This window comes from Vipera ursinii, assembly GCF_947247035.1.
Source record: "Vipera ursinii genome assembly, chromosome: 3".
In the NCBI taxonomy this organism is placed as follows: domain Eukaryota; kingdom Metazoa; phylum Chordata; class Lepidosauria; order Squamata; family Viperidae; genus Vipera; species Vipera ursinii.
The window spans coordinates 79,868,857-79,895,287 of NC_139516.1; the positions used below are offsets into that span (position 1 = coordinate 79,868,857).

Sequence of the window (26,431 nt, forward strand, 5' to 3'; positions counted from 1 at the left end):
CAATCAAAGGGCCACTTCGGTGGCCTCAGTTTGTGATCTGTTCTGCAATTAGCACTTGTTCATATTTTTGACACCTTGAGTTCCTCTACCTCCTTGTAGCAATAATATGGTCTATTTCTATAGGCACCATCTGATGATGTCCTTCTATAGAGTCATTATTCTGGTTGTTTCAAGACAAGTGTTAGCTAGGAAGAAATCATAAAGGCAGAAATTGGTAACATCTGTTTTTATTATAAATGACAGCTTGTGGCTCAGCATCACACATAAACTCATTTTCAATGGACTTTTCTTTATGAAATTGAGCTAAATATTGGGGTGAATTTATCTTGTAATTCCCCAGAATGCTAAATTGATTTCATGCAGTATGCTGACATCTAGCGGATTTACAATATTATTTTTATTTTACTTATTTATATCCTGTCCGATAGATGCTAGTTGCTCTAATACCATTTTTGCATTGTGGAAATGTGCTGGTGAAACTTTCACCATGCGCATCACTAACTACACCTCAATTTTTGGGAAAGAAGTCCAAGTGTAGAAAATGAATCTTCAGTGACATGCTGCACTTCATAGAGCTGTACACTGTAAGAAGTTTGTGAACCAGCTGAATGTAATTTGGCACTCAGTAGTTTCCAAGAAAATTCTCAATGACATCCTTGAATGCTTTCCAGGCAATTTTCTCAGACTTCACTAACCAATTTTCGAACCGTCTCATTGTCATTGATGATGTATCTGAACCGTGAACCAAGAAAAATGCCTTTGTTAATCTTGGAATTAAGTTATTCTTGGAAACATCTGTCTCAAAGAAGAAAAATCATCACCTTCCTAGCTCATCACTTTCAGAATTTTTTTCATTAGTGTTTTATGTGAAGCAGAGGCAAAAATATCTTTGTCCAGTCAATAGGTGCTTCATTTGTCATGTTTTTCTGTTCTGAAATCAAATTTGTTTGGAATGATCATTTTTTTGTGACTCTCTTGCACAACTATCCCATTCGCATAAATAAAAACAGTACTTGGTACAGCTGAAATGTATTCCAAGCAGCAGAGCCACTACTTTTAGATCTCTTATACTTGATCTACTGCAGGGGTGTCAAATTGCCAGCCCTTGGGCCAGTTTCATCATACCGAAGCCAAGCCCACCCCATTGCCAGCAATGCAAAAAGAGTCACGTCACAATACATCATGTGAGGTGACGAGTTTGACACCCGTGATCTACTGGATATACATCAACCAACAGTTTCATGTTTTCATATGTTTCTTTCATGTGTGGAGCAGAGCAAACAGGTACTGAAGGATGTACATGCCATTGTGCAACAACAGAAGCATTTTATAAAATGGTATATGATAAGTTAAATTACAAGCTATTTTCATGATTAGCAGCCAAAAATCTATAAGATACAGCCAAAAGTGTTTAGGAAGCAAAATCTTTGTTGTCCAGAACTCTGTTGGGAAATCTAGAGCAATGAAACTAGAGGAAGAGTAGAGGAAAAACAGAGGCAGGTGAATTCAAAATTTAGTCTTAACAGGTTTTATTAAAATAGTTTAAATAGCTTTTAGTAACAGCCTGGTGAAAATGTGGATCAATGAGACAATACTTTGCAGATAAAATTGTTCAAGTCCATGGTAGTTTAGGTTTGATAATGGCTACTATATTGATTGGTGTACCAGCAAACTGCATTTCCTTAGGTACGTTTTGAGTACGGTAAATTACAAACTGATAAGAATGTTTTTTTTTTAATCCCACAGTGACTAACATCTTTCAAACCACCTTGTCTCTATTACTGAAGTTAACAGGAGATGCACTTTAGTGTAGTGTTTAAGGGGCCAAGCTAGAGACTGGGAGATTTAGGAGTTCTAGTCCTGCCTAAGGCACAAAGCTGGCTAGGTAACTTTGTGCCAGTCATTCCCTCTCAGTCCTAGGAAGAAGGCAATGGCAAACCACTTCTGAAATCTTCCAAGAACACTGCAGAGATTTGTCCAGGAGTCAATGATAACTCGAAGGAATGCAGATAATTTTGTAACCTTCCCTTTATTGGATTATAAATTCAAATGTGAATTCCAAAAGGCTATTTGAAGATTCTGAGATATAATAGGCACATGCACTTTTTACTATATCGGCAATTTACAGCGTCATATATGCACATACTTCCGTTCGGAGTGCAAAAATACCTTTTTATGAATTTACGATGCGTGCCACACTGTCTGAACCAGTGCTTTTTTTGTAAAAGAAAAAGGTGCTGGAACTCACACATGTCATCAGTGGCGTAGCGTGGGTTGTCAGCACCCAGGGCAAGGCAAGTAATTTGCGCCCCCTAACCCGTGGATTTTAACACTCGAGTCTCTTCCACTAGATTAGTTAAAGAAACCCTTACCCCCTAAGCACATGTATTGTTTGTTATGAAAATACCGATGTAATTAAAGTAAAATGCATCTAATGCGCCCCCCCAGATGTTGCGCCTGGTGCGGCCGGCCCCCCCTGCACCCCCCACGCTACGCCACTGCATGTCATACAACCTGCCTTGCCTACCCTACAAGGTTCCATTCAAAAAAGGTGCCGGAACGCCGTTCTGAGCGTTCTATGAGAAAAAAAAAAGCCCTGGTCTGAACACATATTAAAAACCAGGCCAAATGGTATTTCAGTGGTGAGAAAAAGGCACCTAGCAAGTACTCACGGGCAGTCACATAAAATCAATGACGCTTATTTTTGGAGTAGATGCTCCTTCTGATCTTGGCTGCCGTTTTGAGGACAGCGACTCTGTTGTGTTCTGAAATAGCGTGATCGGTGCTGGAAGACAAAACTCTCTCAAATCAAGCAGCAATTCCCGAGACAACGGGAGGTGGAGGAAAGAAAAAAGATCCACGTAGCTCAGGGGTCTTCAAACTTGACCCTTTTATGAGTTGTGGACTTCAACTCCCAGAATTCTCCAGCCAGCACGCCTGGCTGAGGAATTCTGGGAGTTGAAGTCCACAACTCATAAAAGGGCCAAGTTGGAAGACCCCTGGCGTAGCTCCTCCCGAGGCACCACCTCTCAAGAGATTAGTACGTGACCGGCCGCTGTAATCTACAACCGCAGCCGCCGAGAAAAAAGGATCACGCCCAGCCTCGGAAGGACGTTCCCGTTAAGATCCTCGACTTAGGAAGCTCGTCATCCGGGTTGGGGGCGGAGCGTAGTTGAAGCAGCGGTGCCGTCTCCTTCTAGCTCTTTGGCTCCGCCCACCGTCCCGATGCATCCAATTGGCTGCTGGTTTCGTAACTCCTGGCCAAGGCCCTGTTGCGGCTGGCACCACCCTTTTACTGCCGCCGCCTTCGCCGGCGCTTCCAAAGGGAGGAAGTGTGGTGGGCGGCAAGCCGCCGCCGCCGCCGCCAACGACACCCCCCTCCCCTGAATTGGTCGGCTCCCGCTGAAAGATGAATATCATGGATTTCAACGTGAAGAAGCTGGCGGCCGACGCTGGCACCTTCCTCAGCCGAGCCGTACAGGTAAAGGCGCGGAGAAGGCAGAAACCAGCGCTGAGGAAGCCAAGCCTCGTTTGTTTGTTTTTTTTCTTCCCCTCCTTCCAAAGAGGGACTTCTCGTCTCGTCTCCTCCCGAGAGAGAAGCTCGGGCGTTGGCGCAGGCCGTTGCTGCGCGCGCGAGACCACCCCACCCCTCCCCTCCTCTTCCCCAGCTGGCACGGAAGCCGGTCTCTCTGGCATTGGGGCAACAACCGGTTGATCAGGAGCCAAACTAGGCCTCGCCTTGTCTCCTCTCTTCTCCTCTCCTCTCCTCTCCTCCTCCTCGCCCAGTTCTGCCCAGGACCGGGCTGTCTGCATAGGCCAGGGGTAGGCAACCTCGGCTCTTTTATGACTCGTGGACTTCAACTCCCAGAATTCCTGAGCCAGCTGTGCTGGCTCAGGAATTCTGGGAGTTGAAGTCCACGAGTCATAAAAGAGCCGAGGTTGCCTACCCCTGGCATAGGCGAAGAAGGCAGAGACGTGGAGAAAGAGAGAGAGAGAGAGAAGGGTTTTTGTGCGGTTTTTGTGCCCCTTGCCCTACGGCTCTCCTCCCCAGTCCCCCCGGGTGGGTGGGGTTGCGCAGCTGGCTTTAAATGCAGCTGTTCCTCAGCTCCAGCGCTTACGCAAGGTCTCCCTCCCTCTCCCTCTTTCTCTCCCCCCCCCCAGCCTTTCCCCTCCCTCGTTGGGTTTTTTCTTTTATTTCGCTTCCTTTTATCAGCCTTTCTCCCTCGTCTCCCGGGGGCGTTTCCCGCGAAAGGGAGGAAGGTGTGTGTGTGTGTGTGTGTGTGTGTGTGTGTGTGTGTGTGTGTGTGTGTGTGTTGGGGTGGGGTGGGAGAATGAAGATGCAAAACCCCGAATGGCCCTAGACAAGGTGAAGAGTTTAAATGAAATGCTGGGACTTTCAGGACTGACGGAACGAAAAATCTTCCCTTTCTTTTTCTTTTTATTATTAAAGAGTTTTACAAAAAAATTTTTTACAATACATATCCCCAAAACCCACCCACCCCAAACCACCCCCCTTCCGCCTCCCCCCCCCACTTCCCAGAGCTGAATACAGGGTTATAGATAATAATAATAATCCTATTCTAACTAAAATTATCCATTATAAAATTAACCAAATTCATAATGTGCTTTAACTCCCCTTTAACATAAAAAGGTAAAGGTTCCCCCGCACATGCGTGCTAGTCGTTTCCGACTCTAGGGGCCGGTGCTCATCTCCGTTTCAAAGCCGAAGAGCCAGCGCTTGTCCGAGGACGTCTCCGTGGTCATGTGGCCGGCATGACTAGACGCCAAAGGCATACAGAACACTGTTACCTTCCCACCGTAGTGGTCCCTATTTTTCTATTTGCATTTTTACGTGCTTTCGAACTGCTAGGTTGGCAGAAGCTGGGACGAGTAACAGGCACTCACTCTGTTACGCGGCACTCGGGATTCAACCCGCCAAACTGCCGACCTTCTGATCGACAAGCTCAGCGTCCTAAACATAGATACATTCAAATTATTCAAAACACAATAAGAATAACTTAAAAACAAAAATATAATCAATACTAATACTAAAATTAATAACAAGATCCCTCTAAAATCTACTCATAAGCTAAGTGGAACTTTTTAGTCCATTATTTATTCTGAATATAATCTATCCATCTTTTTTTTTTTAAACCCCACACCACCACAAACAACTACGCTTTGAAATCCTCGAGCCAGTCATCATCATAAAACAGCAAGCAGCCAGTGCGGAGGGTTTTTGGAAAAAAGGGCTTGGGACAGATTGATGGAAGATTTGGGAAGGCGGGTGGTTTTGCTGGTGGTCGTGACTTACATTGCTCGCTGCTTGCTACCCTTGTAAAAATCGAAAGCTTGATGTCTTCAGTACACGACCAGATTTGGGGAATTAAAATGTTGCCATTCTTTAGCTAGCCATGAAGGTTTCAAAGTGCACCCCCGCTGGCTACTTTGTGACACAAAATGCTGGACTAGATGGCCCTGTAGTTGTTTGATCCAGCCAGGTTGTTGTGACATTATTGTTTCACTTAAATATCTGTGTAGACAAATAATTACAAGCCATTAGGATAACTGTAGGTGACTGTAGTGACCCTTCTAGACGCTAGAGTTCGGCATTTATGCTGTCATTTTGGAAGAGTAAGGTCCAAGTAAAATAATATATCAGAAAACAAAGTGAGGCCTCTTTCTTGCTCTCCATGTGTCTCCCTTCAAAAACAAAAATAAAGGATGTGCTCTCAGCTATTATTAGCTTAAGCGCAAGAGTGACTTCATACAACTGACTCTGCACATTGAGATTACGTTTAACTTTGCAAAAAGAAAATGCCTGTCTACAAAGTCTTAGGGCGCTCGATATATTATCAATTTTGTTGATTTCTTCTCATTCTACAGAAAATGTAAGGCTATTCCTGTTAATATACACAGCATGGTGGTGAGAGGAATTGTGCCCTTTTGCTTAACGTTCACTTTTGTATATTTGCCTTATTGGTAGATTGGATGAATTTGTGGCTTTAGAGGATATTTTGTTCCTAACTACACTTACATAAGACTTCCTGTGTTGTGCAATTGTTGCCATAGCACAAAGTTAGGGGATATCTTTAAGATTTTTCCAGTTATTAACAGGATGGCATTTCATTTCTTGGTAAAATTCTGCTAGTTGCATAATTGCCAATACCACTAGAACCATATTCATTTTCTCTTCTACTCCTAAAGTGTTGTTATATATTAATTTTAAACCTTCCATTTGGCTTTTATGGTAGGTTTCTGATCTTGTCTCTTAATTATAAACTAATGAGGAGAAACAAAAGTAGTAGTAAAGTTTTCTTTAAGTTGTTGGTAACGCCATGTCTGCATAGTTTTCTGAGCACCAATAAGAGAATGGTTTGCCTTGTGCCAAGATTGATTTTCCAGTCTAGCTTATAGTTCCAAAGTTTTTTAGAGGCTGTCTATCCAGGTACTAAACAGAATTGACCTGCTTTATGTTTTGAGATGAGCTTTCATTGGCTAAGTACTGTTTGTTTATTGATAATATTTATAATTATTTATGCAAATCTTAATTCATTATATAATATGAATATTAATAGTTATATATAGGGATAGAATAACCTAATGAAAAGTATGCTGATGTCATAGTGGTGGACCCCATTTTGTGACCCTTGGAGGTGTGTATGACCCCAATGTTGTTGGCATTTCGTACCCAGGTCAATTTTATTCCAGCATATGTTGAGCCCTGAGTTTGGTTGGATTTGTTTTGTGGATATCCAATCAATCTATTGTTTAATGTTTAATATTATTTTAACTTACTGTATATTGGTTTTTGATTTTGTTTGCTTTGACTTTGTACCTTGTCCAGAATTCCTTAGGAATAGCCTAGGCTGTGTATGTTGTAAAGTAAATACGCTAAAAGAACATTTAAGACTAAGTCAAGTCATTTCCAAAATACCAAATATTTTGGTTGAATTTTTCACAAGTAAGGACACCGTAGGGGAAAGAGACAGATTGCTGCTTGACATATAGATGTCTTTATGTGAGGGATATCCCTAAAAGTTCTCTTGTTGATGGCCTTGTGATCTGTTTATAGTCTTTAAAATGATATGTGGAACAGAATTTTATATTAGAAGTCTACTCCTTTGGCCTCTTCTTTCCCCTTCCCATGTGACCATTGCTACTAACCACCCTGCGCAGTGGTTTTACATGTTTGTTTTCATAATATATACTGTATTTTTATTTACAATTGTTTAAATTGCAATGAACTCAGAAGAGAGAGGGAGGAAGACAGGCTATATGTACAACAGATGTTTGTTCAGTTGGTCTCTTGCTTTCTCCATTCAGGCCATCAACACTAATTGCCCTTTATGAAATCTCGCAAGTTTATTAAATTTTTATTTATAGATATATGTGTTCAGTTGGTCTCTTGCTTTCTCCATTCAGGCCATCAACACTAATTGCCCTTTATGAAATCTCGCAAGTTTATTAATTTTTTATTTATAGATATATGTAGTATTGAAAGCTGCTCAGAGATGAAGCAATACCAAGTGGCTTGCACTGCATATCCCAATCTCACTACAGATCATCCACAAGCATCAGTATACTACTAAAAATATTGTGTTTGTTTGATTGTAATCTTCCATTGGGTGGAACAGTGCAGCATAGGGCACAGATTTTTGAATCAACATACCTCAAATGGGCTAACCTACAGAATGTGTACCAAATGTAGCACCCATGACTCCTGTAGGGTTAAAATTTTGAAATTTTGCAAAGTTGTGGCTGCTGCTACACTCAGCCATGAACATGTGATCATCATTTTCAATATTCCCTGTCAGTTTTCTACAAGGAAAATCAATGAGGAAGTCAAAAGTCACTGCCATTGTTTTTCTGCCCTGCTTGTGGTCATTCTGTTTTTCTGATTAAGTAAGGAAATACCTCTGAAATGAAGACCCGATGGGTAACAGATTGTCTTGTAATATTGGTGGCATACCTAGGTCTGAACTAAGATACAATTAGTCTCAAAAGAATCTGTTTCCCCAGGGCTTTTTGCAAGTGTTGCCACAAAGTCTTCTCAACAATTTTCTTTAGAAAGGGTTGGTTGGAGACCAATCAATAGTTGTCCTGAATTTCCAGTTTGAACTATGGTTTCTTGAGAAAGAGGTATACCACCATCTCCTCCTAAACAGGGGACATTGTCTACTCTCTCAAGGATGCACTGAGCATTGTACCAACCCATCACTGAGACATGGTTTGGAGCCTTTTGCCAATCAGAAATGGAAAGGAGCCAGATTACAGATGTCCTGTTCCCATTCTTCAAGCTAATTGCTAAAGATTAGTATAAATAAAAGTTAATATTTTTCATACATGCCAGTGTTTCTTAAATTACTTAATAGGCTACAGTACTTCCATCTACCCTGTTTTAAGAACTACATTTCTTCATTTGTAGTTTGTTCATTGGCACTGGAATGAGAACAAACAAAGCTATCTTCTAATTAAGAGATCCTATGATGCTTGTCTTATGATGCTGACTTATTCACTTTTATAATTAATGGAAAAAAATAACTCTTTCATTTTGCATTTTCTTGGCTACAAATAAATATATTTTTGATCTGTGTTAAACTATTTCTGTAGGCTCCAATAATTTTCATTTTAGTAGGTCATCTTGGTAATAGTAAGGCTGTTGTCTATATGTTATTGTATTGTTTTCATGAATTAGATATTTGACTATCTACTTCTCTACTTTCTTCCCTGATTATATGCAAAAGGTAATTGTATTACTGGTCCATAAAATGTATATCACATTGTCTTTTGAGATTGTCTGCACAAATTCATATCTCTTGTCAAGTAATATTCATTAATAAAACTTGCATACTGGAGATTCTACCCAACGTTCTCATGCAGTGTTTTATTTACACATTGCATAACTTCAAATATTTACCATAACTGTAGCATACAGCACTTCTTAAGCATTCATGTGATTTCACAAAGCAATAAAGCAAGTTGAGAGATTAATCATAATTTAAAACATCCATTTTTGTTTATTATTTGGTATTGATTGGAATGTCACGTAGAGCCAATCTTCAGGAATATTTTATTTTTTAGATTATTTTAATCCCACTTTGATTACTTTATAAGTAATTCAAGACAGCGAACATACATAATACTTCTTCTTCTTCCTATTTTTTCTATAACAATAACCTTGTGAGGTAGATTGGAGTGAGAGAGAGAGTGTAATTGGACCAAAGTCAACAGCCAGTGTTCATGCTTAAACATGGGCTAGAACTCACCTTAATTACTACACCAACCTGTTCAGAAAATGAATAGTGATCAAGCTGCTATTGTGAAAGAGATCATAGGGTTATGTATGCTATTCCATTTTAGTAAAGAAGCTGGATCAGCATGCATGAGCATTTCCTACCGCCCCGAGTCCTTCGGGAGAAGGGTGGTATATAAATCCAATAAAATAAAATAAAATAAATGTGAACCTAGTTCTCTAAAGTAGCTCTCTTAAGAACTACAGTACACTCTCTTTAGAGAGAGTGTAGTTCTAACCTGAATAATCTGAACAATATATACATAAACCACCAAAGTCATTCCGGGATAAACGTTCAATTTACAGAACACGAAAAAGATAAATTGCTTTTAATTAATTTATTTATCCATATAATTCCAGAGACAACATGTATTTTACAATTACTGTAAAATTTTATTTATTTATTAAATTTATTTACCACCTATCTCACTGTCAAGCAACTCTGGGTACAACATTCCAAAAGTACCTGACATTCTTACGTAGATGATGAAACAATTAAAATGATATATGTTCTTTTAGCATAAGCACATAATAGGGTGTCAAGTGATAATCTAGGAGGGTCACTTTTCTGAAATCAGCCCTTAGAAATGGAGTCACCGATGTTCTGCCTCGTACTTACAAACTAAACTGGAAGGATACCATGTGGTTAATGGTACTGAAAGCTGTTAAGAGATTTTAGGGAAACTATTCCAGCTACACCCTGCCTGACCTTTTCTACAGACCATCTGTCAGGCTGACAAAGATAGTTTGAGACAGATTTGCAAAGGATAACGAATTTCAGGAATTGCACAGGCATTGCTTGCTTAAACATGTTGCCGAAGGAAGGCTTCCCATCAAGGATGCAAACCCTTAGTAGCCAGTCGTTATTTCTTCTTACATTGTTGCCCCTTCCCCTCAAGTTCTGAGGCTGTGAGGAGGAAAGTTGTTTTTTTTAAAAAAATTAACACAGAACTTGAAAAACCCTGTGTCAGACTACTGTACATGAGAATGCCTACCACCTATTGGTGGGAAAGGAAGGGATGTTCGATAATGCTGAGGCTGAGGCAAACAGCTTCTGGGATCAAGTAATATATCTCCAGGCTACCTGAGGCACCATCTCAGCCAATGGGATTGGCTCGTCCCACTTGCAGAGGTTTAGAAGAGCCTCCTCTGCTGGGCCCTCCCTCTGGAGCATCATATCTCCTCTGTAAGATCTGCACCCATCCTTTTGATCTCCCATAAAAGCCTTAAAACCTGGTTCTCCGATTGGGCTGGGGCCTGGATGGAGGATCTGTTATTCTAGAGGTGGTTACCAAATTAGAAAATTCCACCTCCACTCTATTGTATGCCTCTCCTCCATTAGCTTAGCTATTGCTTTGTTGATTTTATTGTATTTATTATCTTGCTCTTTCAATCTTTTATAATATTGCTGTAAACCGCCCAGAATCGCATGACAGAAAAATCGGCGGTGAATAAATTTAATAAATAAAGTAAAATAAATACATGTGTACCAATATATATGCTTTTCTTTAATCATTGTAGTTTACAGAAGAGAAACTTGGGCAAGCAGAGAAGACAGAATTGGATGCTCACCTAGAAAATCTTTTGTGTAAGGCAGATTGTACAAAACAATGGACAGAAAAGATTATGAAACAGACAGAAGTGTTGTTGCAACCAAATCCAAGTAAGAGCAAAACTTTATTTGTCTTTTGCCATTAACTGATTTGCATTTTGATAAGTTCTACATGCATATATAATGTAACCTGAATTACTAACTTCAGAGAAACTAGCATTTAACTCTTCATGAATCCACATGCCATCTTTCAGTTGTTTTATTATGTAAAAGGTAAAAAGGTAAAGGTTCCTCCGCACATGCGTGCTAGTCGTTTCCGACTCTAGGGGCCGGTGCTCATCTCCGTTTCAAAGCCGAAGAGCCAGCGCTTGTCCAAGGACGTCTCCATGGTCATGTGGCCGGCATGACTAGATGCCAAAGGTGCACGGAACGCTGTTACCTTCCCACCGTAGTGGTCCCTATTTTTCTACTTTCATTTTTAATGTGCTTTCGAACTGCTAGGTTGGCAGAAGCTGGGACGAGCAACAGGCGCTCACTCTGTTACGCGGCACTCGGGATTTGACCTGCCAAACTGCCGACCTTCTGATCGACAAGCTCAGCGTCCTAACCCACTGAGCCACCGCGTCTCTATTATGTACAAACTATGCAATAATTCTAGAACTTAAAAAGTTAATTATAACCTATAAGCTTACAATTTTGCAAAACAAGTTGATTCAAAATAAAAACCAAACTTGTAATATCTTAAGTGACTAGGATGAAATAAAATTGATAGTATAACTCTCTGAATGTCAGAAATTCAAGATTTGTTGAAGCACAAATAACCAACTGATTATTCAAAGCTTTATGCTACTTTAATATAACTAAACTTAATTCAGTTCTACAGTTCTGAAAATTGATTTCTTAAAAGCTTTTCATATGCTTGGGGTGAGACTTCATATACACATTTTTAAAAAAGCTTACACCCCAGCTTTCATTGAGTAGCTCAAGGCAGCATTTAGCACTTTTTCCTCCATTTATTCCTCACAGCATCAACCCTTTCAGACAGGATGGGCTGAGAGAATGTGACCAGCCCAAAGTAAGCCAATGAAATTATATCACTGAGGGAGAACTTTAACCTGGTCTTTCTTCCTCCCCTTTCCTAATGTGACACTCTAATCGTCACATTGTATTGCCCTTCAGCAATAATTTATTTGATATTGTTATTATTACAGGGGCACAATGGCCCAGTGGTTAAAGACATTGAGCTTGTCAACTGAAAAGCTGACAGCCGGGGTTTGAGACCGAGCCCTGCATGAATGGGTAAGCTCCCAACTGTTCTGTACCAGCCTGCTACCGGCCCTGCAGAAAAGGCAACCCCTTTACAAACGGCAAGAGGCTGGAAATACGTCTGCCAAATTTATTACTACAAAAAACAAGACACGAACCAAGATACAGGAGCTTTGAAACACTATCTGAGCAGTTGCTTTCAGCAAACCAGCCCTCCCCACACATTCCCTTTATAAAGAGTTCAGGGCGTGGCCTCTCTCTGCCTCCTTCCGAGAAGCCCCACAGCCTTCCTCTGTTTACTCCTACTTGACTGCCTCCTGCATCGGGCGTCCTTGAACAGGGCCAGCTGTGGGTCATCTTCATCCACACTGTCAGGCTCACACAGCTGGGTCTCCATGGTGACCAAGTGGGAGGGGCCTGCCTGAGGGCTATCATCAGCAAGATCTTCAACCCCCTCAGCAAGGTCTTCAACACCCCCCTCCTCTGATTCGTCCGACCCAACTGCCGAACCCACAGGCTGACCCTGAATCACAACACCATCTTTGCCCCAGCTCCTGCCCACCTAGCAGTTCGAAAGCATGCAAATGTGAGCAGATAAGTAGCTACCACTTCTGTGGGGCGGTAACTGTGTTTTGTGGGCCTCAGTGTATAGTCATGCTGGCCACATGACGCTGGAAAAAGTCTTCGGACAACTCTAGCTCCTTCAGAGATGAGCACCGCCTCCTACAGTTGGACATAAACTGGACAGGGGAAAACTTTACCATTACCTTTATTAATATTACAAAATATACAAGTTTGGTTGTATAGCTAGTCCCCAAGTTACAATGGCAGTTGGGACCAAGATTTCCATTGTCAAGTTATATGGTCATAAATTATGTCATGTGACCACATTGCTTAACAATGGCAATCTCAGAAGTCCCAGTCGCTATTGTAACCCCATATTGTGTAGGTCAGAGGTCGCAAACCTTTTGGGCATCAGAGACTGGTTCCGTGGAGAGGTTTTTCAGTGGACCGGAGGGTGCGTGGTTTTGTGTGCTGCCTGTATCCTGCGGATGGGACTTTGCTTGTTTGTGTGGACCAGTTGCTGGTATGCCGTGGCCTGGTATTGGTGTATGGACCGGGTGATTGGGGATTCCTGGTGTAGATCATGAAATAGGAAGAGGTAGGAGTCCTAGGCAGGCAATGCAGGGGAGAGCATGGTTGCCATGGGGGAGAGGCAGGTGCTACCCAGTGAGTGTGTGGCTAGTGAGGGTGCTGCAGGTAGGCACTACAGCAGGGGTCCCCAACCCCCGGTCCATGGACCAGTACTGGGATGCGGCATGCCAGTAGCCAGGCCGCACATACAAGGAAACCCCCGTCCGCAGGATGCAGGCAGCACACAAAACCACGCCTCTCTGGTCCGTGGAAAAACTTATCTCCTGGTACTCAAAAGGTTGGGGACCTCTACACTACAGAGTGAGGGTGGATGAAAAAATAACAGGAGTGACGACCAATTTCCTGTCAGCTTCCCCATTCACTTTGTTTGTAGGAAGCTGGCAGGGAACATCAGAAATTACAATCATGGAGCATGAGTCCAAATTGCAAGCCAGGTACCCCGATACCCAGATTGCATGACTATTGGGACTGCATTGGCTGTTTTTCCAAGAATTGGTCATAAATCTCATTTGTTCAGTGCTGTGGTAGCTGTGAATGTTTGCTGAATGATTGGATGTAACCCAGTGTCGGCCTCCCAAGTAGACCAGACAGAAAATTACGACAAGATGAACTAATTCTATTTTAATGTAAGGCTACATTTACAGAATTGGCAAGTCTGAAAGTACAAGTCTCCTGCTACCTTTCTTTTACCCCTAATAAATTAATATGAATTTTCTCTAAGTTTCTTTTTCCGTCTGTTACTCAGTTCTGGGCTCCTGATCATTCCCCAGGCAACATATTTCCCACCACCTCACCCCCCCCCCCCCACTTCCAAGGTCATTCTCACATTCCATTCCATCCAAGAATTGTCTATAATGTACACGTGATATGTTTTGTTTTTTGCCAGATGCTAGAATAGAAGAATTTGTTTATGAGAAACTGGATCGCAAAGCACCAAGTCGTCTGAATAATCCAGAACTACAGGGCCAGCATATGATTGATGCTGGAAATGAATTTGGCCCAGGAACAGCATATGGCAAGTTGCAATTATTAGTTGATATGACAGAATGTCTAAAATGAATTAATTAGATACTAATTCTATGATGAATGATTTATCTTCATTGTTCTAAAAGTGCTCTATAACTTTACATTTTGAAGCTATGTGTGCTGGGTACTGAAAATAATATTTTGAACACATTATAAAAATGGTTGTAATATTTAAATATGTAATAATACACAACTAAGGAAGGCTTTGAACAAATGGTCTCAATTATGTCTATACTGCTATTTGAATCATGCAATCAATTTTTCATTGCAGGAAATGCTCTTATTAAATGTGGAGAAACGCAGAAAAGAATTGGGGCAGCAGACAGAGAACTAATACAGACTGCTGCAATAAACTTCCTTACACCTCTTAGAAATTTTATTGAAGGAGACTATAAAACAATTACTGTAAGTTATTAATATAACTTCTTAATGAAACTTGAAGTAATTCTGAAAGCTCAAAGAAATAACTTTTATTGTAGTAGTTAAGCATTTGGTAGCATTATCAAGAAACGTAGCACAATTCCTGATATGCAGCCTTCGCTGATACAAGGAGCAAGAAATTGAAGTAGTTATGCTATTTCATTTTTGTGAAATAAAACTGAATCTTTTTCATATTTTTGTCACAAATAATAATGTTTTGTTTTGTTTAACAGAGAGAACGCAAACTATTACAGAATAAAAGGCTAGATTTGGATGCTGCCAAAACTAGACTGAAAAAGGCAAAAGTAGCAGAGGCTCGTGCTTTAGTAAGTAAGATCTGCTTCGTAAGAACTTCACAATACATAGTTTGTATTTAATTAGTATTTTGTTTTAGTTCTTCACAATCCAGACATTGCTGCTAATAGCAGAAGGGATAGAAAACTAACTCATTTGTCCTTACCTTCTTTTATAGTCATGTATATCTTGGAAAAAGTCTATGCAGGTTTTTGGAGTGCATAAAGTATTTATATATTAGATTTTTAACCTGCCTTTATTACTTTATAAGTAACTCAAGGCTGTGAAAATGCCTAATGCATCTTCCTCTTCCTATTTTTCCCATAACAACAACCCTGTAAGGTGGGTTGGATATTGCAAGAGAAGAGAGGAGCTAGCAAAATACTTCCACCAGCAAAATGCTTTAGCTGGATGAAACACTTTTTATGAATATTAGGAGACCTTCATTTTCAGAATAGGAAATCTGGTTCTAGTCCTTTAAAAACAGTCACCATAGGTTCTTAATTTTTCAGAAAAAAAGTCATATAACAAGTTTAATAGGTTTGTGGCTGCGAACATAATATTAGTAGAACTTTGTTCAGCCTAAGGTGAGACTCTGTAACAGGAAATCTCTAGTCTTGGGGAAGTTAAATGATTCTTGTAATGTTACTTAGAAAACAAGGAGTACCTCTAGGAATTCATATTGGTGGGAGAAAGACTATAAAAATGCTGCTTCCAGGTACATAGTTTCAAGAAAAAAACAGAGCAAGTACCACATCTGAGAACAGGAGGAAAACATCATATTGGCTTTAATTCTGAGATGTTCCGATGAGAAAAAGAGCTGTAATGACTGAGTTGCCAGATCCAAATGAGTTCTGTTTACTAAACGGGGACTACATGTACTATCTAAAATGTGTAGGTAAGGCTTAAGAGATGATCTAATAATATAGATACAATGATCTAGAAGTGCTAAATTCTGTATATTGAAAAGCCTTAAAAATTATTCATGAAGTGTCACTGCTCAGACAATGTGTATCTTATATCTTTGGTTCTGCCTACTGATACTGCAGTCTAATTAATTGATCTACTTTGCATTTTCTAGCTTTTTTTCCACAACATAACATCCTTTTGTCTTTATACTTTTAAGCAACTAAACCTGTCACCACCTGATGAAAATAATATTATGGTAAATGTCTCTTACATGCTCAACTTGCTGCATGTAAAATGGCTGAAGGTTTGTTGGCCTCTTGTCTTCATAACATTTCTTAAGGTGTTTCCTCTTGCTTTCCTGCTGATCAGTATTATTTATTTAGATGAAGTACCACGTCAGCAACCATGATGGCATATATATGATATGTGGTCTAACACATTCACTGTTGGGGAGGTGGAGCTGTATCTCAAAGAGCAATCTGCTGATTGAAAAAACTAATCATTTAAATAATTTTATTGTTGGGTTTCTTGTCCTTCCAAGGTGCTGTATATATTTAGGAAATAATATATGTGCATGCATGAATCCCCAATGTACTAATTAGCCTTTAGGGTGAGCAGGAGTATTTTAGAGCATAGAAAGTGAATAAGAAAGAATACCTTTTAAAAGGTACAAGATAAAAAGGAAGACGTAGTAGTAGTATTAACTCAAGGCAGTGACATAATACTCCTTTCTCCTTCTGTTTTCTCCACAACAACCCTGTGAGATGGCCTTAGCCAGCACCATTCATTATATTTTTTCCATATCTGGAAAAGCATTCTGGCTTATACCACTTTTATACTACTCCATGTATTCCCTTTGCTTTTTAACCTTCTTACCTTTTTTTTTAGGAATTCATTAACCTGATCCTATACATGTCTTGATTTTCTTCTTCCCCATTCATTTTATTTTTATAAATTTCTGTTGCGTTTTCTATGACTAAATGACCTCAACGTACATCTTTTGTACTTTGCATTTACATTTATATTCACCCATTCATTTTTTATTGTCTCTTCTTGTTTTATCACATATACTTTTTCAATATTCCAAATCCCCTGCATTCACTTTTTATGTTTCTTCTGATATCTCCCAACTTTTACTGTTGCCTAGCAAAGTGGGCGGAAGCACCCTTGTATCTATAGCCATTTTCACTTCTTTCAACAAACATTCATTCCTCACAGCAGACCTCATACTTTTTATTTAGTAATTCGTTATTTCATAAATGTGGGAACCAAATAAAGGGATATTAAGATGTGCTTGTAGAAAGATGGCAGGTAGCATGTTCATTACGAGAGATGAATATTTGTTGAAAGAAATGAAAATGGTAGACACTGGCAGAATATACACAGTTTCATTCCAAGATATTGGTATTGTGTTCCTTAATATAGGAGTACTCTCTTATCCTTTTGTTCTTCAAAATTAAAGTGAAGTTCCATTAATTTCTGAATGATCTGTCTGTCTTGTCAACACCACCAACTCCTTTTTTTGGTTTAAACATTCTTGTGCTTTTCTACATTTGTTTCTTAGGAATCTTTATTTACCCCTAACGTGACTAGGTGGGGAAGATATAGGATGGCACAGTCACTTAGTTAACATTTAAACAAATGTATGAATTTCAGTAAAGAAGTTAATAAGGGCTATAAAGTGATTAACTTAATATTATAATTATTTGTAGTCTATCAGCACTTACCTTTCCTAGCACTAAATATATTCATAATCCTGTCTCTTTGAAGATAGAGTTTTTCTTAGACTAGGACTCTGAGCCTCTCTCAATTCTATCTTTTCATCCAAATCTTATATAAAGTTATGGTTTCTACATAAGAAATTTTGCTCTACTGAAATTTTAAATAGACTTTAAAAGCTGTTTATTCACAAATCTGATATCTTTTAAGGCCTTGTGAAAATATTTTGACTTATCTCGATACTATCATAGAAGCTTTTGATGCACAAATAATTTCACACTAATCTTTTAGAACAGAATTACATGACTTAAAATGCAATGTACTAATTATTAAAAGACATAATTGTGAGTGCTAGCAATTTGAATATTGTATCATCTTTAATGCATAAAAACAACAAAATAAGTGGGTCCTTTTTGGTAACCATTGGATTTAAATTATTGAAATGTCAAAGGCAGGCTTGGATAGCAAGAGAAATCACTTATGTTTCCATTATTGTTTGTAGTAGCTGGTTTTTGAATAGATTTGGCTTGTGTAAGCCATTTTTCAAAATAAATGTCATCCATCTGGTCATAATTCTGTCAACTGCTATTTAGATTGTATTCTTTTTGTTGCTTTTGAAGATAATGGGTATTTTTAACAGATTATTCTTTTGACACATTTAATTCATTGGATCCAGAAGTCTATAAAGGGAATATTACTCATGTGGAATGAGGAATTTTCTCTCTGTGTATGTACAACCGTCCTCTCTATGTCCCATGTCATCTCTTAAATATTGAACATTATAGAGGAGTCAAGAAACATCTGGCAAGATAGAAAATAAGCCACCACTAAATCAGAGACCAAAGGGACCTTTTTTTTTACTTTCTGGAAAAGCAACTCTGGATCCAAATACTGAACATCAATTTTTAAAAAATTGTTTCAAGTTTTAAGCTGCTGACAGAATGTTGAAGATTCCCGTTTCGACATTTTCCTTTCCTACAAATTGTTTTTACCACGAGGGAAAATGGTTGGATAAAGGTTTTATCTGGCAGTAAAAGCATAATAATATATGGATATTATAAATAAGGAGAAAAATCATCCTGTAAGAAACTGCACTAGTAGTAGCACTGTCAACTGTAACAATATTCAGTAGACTAAACTTCAACTAATATCAAGCTATGTTCATTACATTATAAAATAAATCCATGAAATGATCATTAATTCGTAGCAGGAGAAAAATGGACAGTGAGGAAAACATAGCAATATAAATTCTTATTGTTTCTTTACATCTTTATGCTTACAAGATATGGGCAGAGGAAGTGACAAAAGTAAGTACTCTGAAGTGAAAATCTTGATTAAGAAATAATGCTGAATTGCTGATGTCCAGAGATAAATCTTATTGTTTAATTCAATAGTCAGTGGTGTGGTCATGGCAAAATGATAAACAATTACCAAAAAAACCCCCTCCAAACATATATATGAACTCCATAACACAAGATAATTCTGATCTGTTGCACAGGATAAGAACTTGTTTGATTAATCTATGAGCTTCAGTCTCCAATTCTGTATTTGAAATGCATTCAATACTACTACTCACTGGAAGTTTGGAATAATATAGTCTTCAGGCACTCATTTGATTGCTTTGAGACTTTAAAGTGGAGAGGGAATAGGACATGTAGACAGCCTCGTTGCCACTTTTTTTCCAACTAGACCTTCGGACAGGTGTTCTGAAACAAACATGCATCGGCACTGATTTAAACGTGAATACCTCTGTCAGGGTGATTTAGGATTGCAATACATTGAATGGAAATATATTGTAGCTGTTTTTCAGAACTCAGCACCTGAATTACTTTCAATATAGTTTAGCTGAAAATGTTTTTAAAAAACCAATTTTGCCAATATAGCCTTTAGACTTGTAATAAGTGTTCTTCCAGCAAAAAATACAGTTCTTAGTTATTTCAGGAGCTGGCTGTTCAGTCCAATGAAGGACCACCATTTATTGAACCATTTGATTATATTTTGCCCACAGCATAAGTAATGTTGTGTTATCAGTACTCTGAAAAGTTGTAATATGTTTTTCAGTCTGAACAGGAAGTGCGGATAGCCCAAAGTGAGTTTGACCGGCAAGCAGAAATTACTCGACTTCTGCTGGAAGGGATCAACAGTACACATGTAAGTACAGAGTAAAAGGGAAGATTGTTTTGCTTAAATGTTAAGGGTAAGAAAATCAACAGCAATTACCGGTAATTATAAGTAAATGTAAGATTATTAATTATAACTAAATGTAAGCTGATTATATCCCTGCCACTCTTCAACCATCCTGCATCATCTGATACAGTAAGACTATAGTAAATAAAATATCCTCTAGAATTTCTGAAGATTCAAGTTCCTCCCTTTGCCCCATTTAGAATGAAAATCTGCAGTTTAAGTTCAGATACAGTCTTTGTTCAGTGACCACTCATTCAGGGTCCATTTGAAGTTACAACAGCGTGGAACTAGTGGGACATTATGGCTGGTTTTCAAAGTCCTCATGGTCATATGATTATGATTTGGGTGCTGAGTGACTGGCACGCAATTACAATAGTTGCGGTGTCCAGCATCATGTGATCACCATTTGCGATCACCTAACAGTGACAGTGGGAAATGCTGCCACTGACATTGTAAGTTGATCTGGTCACATGATATCACACATTCTGATTGTCCATCTTAACAGTGGAATTGCTAGTCCCAATTACTGTCATTAATGAGGATTACCTATATTAGTGGTTAATTGTCTTATTTGTAAAATTTGTAAAATTTACCAATTTCACATTTGATAAAGGTAATCCTTAAAACTTAATTCCCCCATATCCTCCAAATGAACATCCCTGTATTTTTAAATGATGGAAACATCCCTGTAATTTTATTATTAGTATTTATGTTTTATTGTATCATAGGCACATCATCTTCGTTGTTTAAATGATTTTGTGGAAGCCCAGCTGACTTACTATGCACAATGTTATCAGTATATGTTGGACCTTCAGAAACAACTTGGAAGGTAGCAAAATAATCAAATCTTTAGTTACATGTTTAAACTAAAGAGGTAAAATCAATAGAATTGGCAAGTTTTTTTAAAAAAATTTGCTTAGTGACTATTCAAATTTCATGATAGTGCAATTCCTTGAGAATATCTTTCTGGAAAATTTCTGTTCACGTAACATCAAAGATCAGTATTTTATCATTATAGCTAGGATTTAATTGCACACATTTCCTCTGAAGCAAAGAAAAGTTTTTTTGGAATTCGTATGACTAGTCATTGAAGACAATTTGAATCAAATGTTTTGTAACTTGTACAATTTTGTTTATAAAGCTTTTGTACATTGCGTTTTATAGTTCAAAAATAGAATTGCTTGTTTTTGAAAAATTATACTGGAAGATAAAAATCCACATTAAAATTGTTATTTGAAAGTGTGTTACAACATTCATGTTTATCTGAAATAATTAATTTTATGTTCATCCTTTATAGCTTTCCAGCTATGGTTCTTGCCAACAATAACCAGTCATCTTCAACCTGTGCTCCAAGTAGTTCTTCTAGTAATATGTCCTCAGCTACTGTTACACCCTCACTGTCTTCAATAAGCAGTGCAGCAGCTTCTTCAAGCTTTGGTGAATTGAAGTCCTCAAGTGGTCGTAGAAAAGCCAGAGTACTTTATGATTATGATGCTGCAAACAGCAGCGAATTATCACTACTTGCAGATGAGGTACATATTTACTATTTTTTTAAATGAAAGCAAATATTTTATAAAAGTATGATACATCTGCCTTTTGTCTTGGAGCAATTGCAGTGTGATCTGGGTTGGAATTATGTTACCATAAGGCCTTTGCCTTGGTCAGATTATGTGTGATCTCTTTTTGCTCATTGGTGATTGCCCCCTCACTTTGCAGGTATGTAGAGTTAAGTGTCAAGTTTACGACAGATGAGATTTTCAAGTGACTCTGAGGCATTGTTTACCTTAAAAGTCCTTTATTAGCCCTATACATCGGCAAAAGCTTGCTAGAGAAAGCTGGAATCTGAATCCCCTCCCCTTTTGCACAATATATTAAACACAATTCTCCACCTTTCTATTTCTGTCATGAATCACATTCTCCAATTAATTTGAAGAATCAGTTTCTCTTCTGTTAAGACAACCGGCCAAGTTCTTATCTTCTCTCATTTCAGACAGCCTTGAGGTACAATCTTCCTCCTCCCTCCTCCCAGCAATAATCCTCGCTCTTAAAGTAATACACAAGTTTAACATGTGAAATAGCTGCTTCTTCATCTCTTGTCAAGCAGGAACATTCAATGTTAGCAGCGTTGACATTAAGATTGTATTGGTCTGCCCCAGGTGACTGATGGATCCTGTGAAGATTCAGATGGACCTTGGATTTTTATTCCAAGGATCTGATGGGTGGTTTAACTGCAGCTTGGTTATTGCCTGGAATGGGCCTGTGTTGGATTGCTCCTATGTGGCCTCTTACTGTGCCTTTATCTGGAAGTGCTCCTTGTTTTTCTGAGGAACTTCGGGAGAACAGTGTTGGAAGAGGACAGAGAGTGAATCTGACCAAATATGAGTTAAGAGCCATATCTGGGATTCCATCATGGCAATAAGGGTGGCAAAACATGGTTATTTTTTCTGCCCTTGACGTGTCTGCCGATAGCCACCCAACAGCTCTCTTTAAAGTGACTTGTTCCTTGCTGGGGAAGGATGAGCCATTGAATTACTTGAAGGGTGGTAGGGAGGAATTGGCATCTGGCAGGTAAAGTTGTTTAGATTCACTCAGAGGTGGACTCCAACTGAATAGGCTTACCAAGGTGACAGAAACAAGGACCGGTGTTGTTTTTCTGGAGTGAGTTTGTCTAGTAGCTCCTGTGAAAAGAGAAAGGGTCTTCAGGTCTTTTCACCTGTACACTTGTTTATTAGATCCATGCTCCACCTGAATAGTGAACACTGCCCAGGGGGGAGACGTGATATATCCTTGTGATAATATCAGCTTCATTCAGAGGGAATGGTACCATTTGCATTGAAGGTCGTAGGTTCCATCCTCAAGAAGCCTTTGCTGAATCCAACAATCCTGGATAATTTTTCATCCAGCCTTTAGATTTTCCATTCTGGGGAAGATTGTTTAGAGGTTGGTTAGGCTACAGCTTCAGAGGGCTGTGGCAGATATGGATTATCTAGAGTCCTTTCAGTCACATTCGAGACCAGGACTTAATATTGAGATGGCATTGGTTGTGCTTGTTGATGACATTTGGCAAAATCAGGATGGAGTAGTGCAATCATTGTGGTTCTCCTTGGTTTCCTGGCACCTTTCTATGCCATCAGCCACAATATCCTTCTTGATGCAATGTAATGATTAGGAGTGGGAAGCTTAGCATCTGTTGGTTCTTTCTCTGTGATCAGGTCCAGTTGATGTTAGCAAATCAGAGACCCTGATACATGAGGTTCCTCAGGACTTGATGTTCCTCCTATTGCACATGGTAACAATTGGATGAGTTTATCCATCAGTTTGGTGTCCCCTCATACAGGTTAAGTAGAAGATGCTCTCAAAATCTTAGGCTAGGCAGTTCTGGATGAAGAGCAACAGCTCAACCTCATCTTGACAAGACTAAGTAGCTGTGGTGTTTGGACTACCCTGATCTGAAGATGTTCTATCTAATGCCAAGGAAAGTTACACTTTCGCAGTTAGGACTGATGTGCAGTTAGAGGGACTTTTGGATTCATGGCTCCTACATGAGGATCTGGTGTGGTCAGGGAGATTTTTGTACAGATTCCTCTAGTGGGCTGTTTGGCACCCATGCCTGGATTGAGAGGCCCTTGAGATAATCACTCATGCTTTGGATTGCAGTGTGCTCCACATGGGGCAGCTTTGAAGACCACTCAGAAATTGCAGCTGGTTCAACATGTAGCGACACAAGCAGTTATGGGTATGTCATTTGTGCCCACGTAACTCCTCTGCTGCATGAACAGGTTACCAGTCTTCCAGGTACAATTTGGGATTTGTTAGACACTTAATGAAGCTGTTCCTAGCATGGAGCCTGATTATCTGAGATCTGTCTTCCATTGCCCACCCTAAATGATTTGGGAAAGTGGGAATGCTGTCCTTCCCAATTAAAAAGTGTCATCTGGAATGAACCAGGAAGTAGGTTTTCCCTGTCACAGTACCTGCAACTCTTGCTTTTAATATTGTCCAAAATACATTCTTTTATTCTGTTTGCCAGTCAGAATTATGTTGGAGTAAGGTGACTTACAGTTTACATATATAAATAAATGTTTTCTTTATTGTTTCTAGGTGATAACAGTATACAGTGTCTCTGGCATGGATTCAGACTGGTTGATGGGTGAACGAGGAAATCAAAATGGCAAAGTGCCTATTACTTACTTAGAACTGTTAAACTGAGTGATTGGCTTGTATAAAGACTGTCAGTTATGGTGAGATCATATTTATATGCAATTTAACTTTATATAAACCAGATTTAAGTGTCTTCCATGTTAATGTCTTAATGGATGAGAGTAACGAGCATTAGAAATGGGCATTTCTTGCCAGTATTGTTGCATGGTAGATACTGTTTTGAGAACTAAGTTGTTTAAGGGCTTTTTACTTTATGTGCCAAGATTGTTTCCTACATAACTTTGTTTCTATTGGAATTTTCACTAATAACAGTTTTCTGCTTTTGAGTACCTGAACCTGAAAACAGGGAAAACAGTTTTCTACAGAACTTTTCATAATGACAAGCCGCTTCACAATAATAAATTCTTGAAAAATTGTTGCCTTTCTTTTCCTAGCTACAATTGAACTTTTATCTTTTAAAGGACTATAACTGTACTTTTGTGCAGCAAAACACTGTGGTCTTAAAGAAAAGTCTTCATAACATGTTAGTGTTGGTATAGATATTGGGTTACTACAGGACAATGTTTATGGGATATCCTTGACTTATTCCCCCACTTCCACACATTTGATTGTTTTGCTCAGATTTAATAGCGTTGCTTGTTAATACAAGTATTTTGGTCAAATGTTGATTGGATTACAAGTGTTATCATTGTTAGTCACCTTGAATACAAAAGGAAAGGAATAACATCAAGATAGTCCAAATTCGGAAGTCTTTTGTGAACTTGCCTCTGGGTGACACGGTAATTCATCTATGCAGTCTAATTTTTCACCATTTAGCATTATAATCCACAATTGTACATTTCATTTTTTCCTGTTAAACATTTTTTCCTTTTATGTAAGGGAAACAATAGCAGCCACAGATAGTCTTCACACACATCCTGCCCAACCATTCCAAGTGCAGGCTAGCTCTGTGACATTTCTCCAGGTACACCAGAGAGAAACTCCTAGTTTCACAATGCCACTATCTTCTTTGGTGTTATCATTGTAACTGAGGGCCTTTTTAAGTCATAAACACTATTGAGAAAGATTAATAACACACAAGAAGCCAATCCTGAACAGGCCTAATCAACTGAAGATTGACAAAGTAATGGCTGCCAGGAAAGAAACTGTTGAGTATTTCAACCCCCCCAGAATATAAGCAGCATACCTAAAGCAATTGTAACTCTGGAGTGGATGCCTCCCTCCTCCCTTAACATTTAGTCACTTTCTGAGGAAGGTACCAGCAAAGTTATAGCTGGAGAAATCATTCTGAAACTAGGGATTTCATGGCACAATAAACAATGCACCGAATAAGGACACTGTATTTTGGCCACGTTTGCATTCAGTTCATACCATAATAACTATTTTAAAGAACTCAAATTATTGAACATAAAATGGATATTAGGGTGTTTCTTATGTAGCTTGTCAAGGGGTAATCAGTGGACTTTTAATCTGAGAATAGTTTGGGCTTCTAGCTTCAGAAGAGGATTTTCCTTACCTTCAGATTACAACTTGCCTAAAAAATGCCAGGTTATTAAAGCTTTCTTGGCCAACTTCCTTATTATTCCCAGAGGAGTTTTTAAGGATTAAGGTTTGTAATTGCCCCTCCAAAACCGAACAAATAAAGGGAGGTTTGCCTCTGTTAGGTTAATGAGCAAGCTTTGTCTTATCTATAAGTTACATGCTCATTATATGCTTTCTCTTTTTGTTTTGCTTTGGAGGAGCAGCTGTTTAGCTTGATCTTTAAAAACTCCCATGAGAATAATAATAATTGGGCAATCACAGTATCTCAAGCACTTCCCCCATAGTCCACATGAGATGCTAGGAAAGCTGCAAAAACTGGCCCAGATAGTCTGCAGTTGATAAGAAAACTGGAAAGGGTTGTGTGCCAAAAGAGGCTGCTGTCCATCTCAAGGATCCCAACTGAGGGAATGTTCAGGAACGGGAAAAATCCTTTAAAATGCTGCGTATTTCAGTGATCAGAGAAAGTAATAAGGAGAATAAGCTGTCAACTACCCCACTATAGAGTTTCCCCACATAAAGTTCCCCACTATACAATATAACTCTGTCAAAAGGGAGAATGGGGAAGAATTCCATTTCCATCACTTCCTGGAGCAATAAACTACAGTTCTCCCAAGTACAAAGTCCTGTGAGTCTTGAGTGTAGCCAAGCACCTGGTCCCTCTTGTCACCAGAGGGATATTATCAATTTCGAAAGAATTATTGATAACTGATTTTCAAATTTCATACTAGATGGATACTAGTGATGGCCTTTTTCAGAAGTTTAAATGTGCTGAAAAAAATACATGTTAATGGCCCCATTATTTATCAAGAACCAGAGAGGTTACTTTGCAGTTTCTATGTCTGATGGCTGCTCCTGTGTTTGGTCTTGTGCATATTAAATGGCTCTCTCACTAAGGACTGTTCTAC

The 26,431-nt window shown here is 39.0% G+C and overlaps 1 protein-coding gene across 4 annotated transcripts; it reads left to right on the forward strand.

Annotated features, from left to right (window-relative positions):
- The first annotated feature begins 3,225 nt into the window (after positions 1 to 3,225).
- On the forward strand, positions 3,226 to 24,399 carry SH3GLB1 (SH3 domain containing GRB2 like, endophilin B1). 4 transcript variants are annotated; one of them, XM_083357836.1, is made up of 11 exons: positions 3,226 to 3,481; positions 10,817 to 10,958; positions 14,155 to 14,283; positions 14,566 to 14,699; positions 14,948 to 15,040; positions 16,135 to 16,221; positions 18,920 to 18,943; positions 19,698 to 19,787; positions 20,552 to 20,652; positions 21,121 to 21,355; positions 23,925 to 24,399. In XM_083357836.1, the coding sequence occupies exons 1-11, from the start codon at positions 3,410 to 3,412 to the stop codon at positions 24,030 to 24,032; spliced, it is 1,215 nt and encodes a 404-aa protein (XP_083213962.1). In that variant the 5' UTR covers positions 3,226 to 3,409; the 3' UTR covers positions 24,033 to 24,399. The 4 variants fall into 4 exon arrangements, with proteins under 4 accessions (XP_083213962.1, XP_083213963.1, XP_083213964.1 ...); XM_083357837.1 differs by lacking the exon at positions 18,920 to 18,943 and having other exon boundaries at positions 3,227 to 3,481; XM_083357838.1 differs by lacking the exon at positions 16,135 to 16,221 and having other exon boundaries at positions 3,231 to 3,481.
- The last annotated feature ends 2,032 nt before the right edge of the window (positions 24,400 to 26,431 follow it).

Bases quoted from the DNA above. Each gene is read 5' to 3' on its own strand.
- SH3GLB1 (XM_083357836.1), top strand. From the start codon at position 3,410: ATGAATATCATGGATTTCAACGTGAAGAAGCTGGCGGCCGACGCTGGC. The intron at 18,944-19,697 runs GTAAGTACTCTG...TATGTTTTTCAG, and splicing joins GGGCAGAGGAAGTGACAAAA to TCTGAACAGGAAGTGCGGAT. The intron at 21,356-23,924 runs GTACATATTTAC...TATTGTTTCTAG, and splicing joins TATCACTACTTGCAGATGAG to GTGATAACAGTATACAGTGT.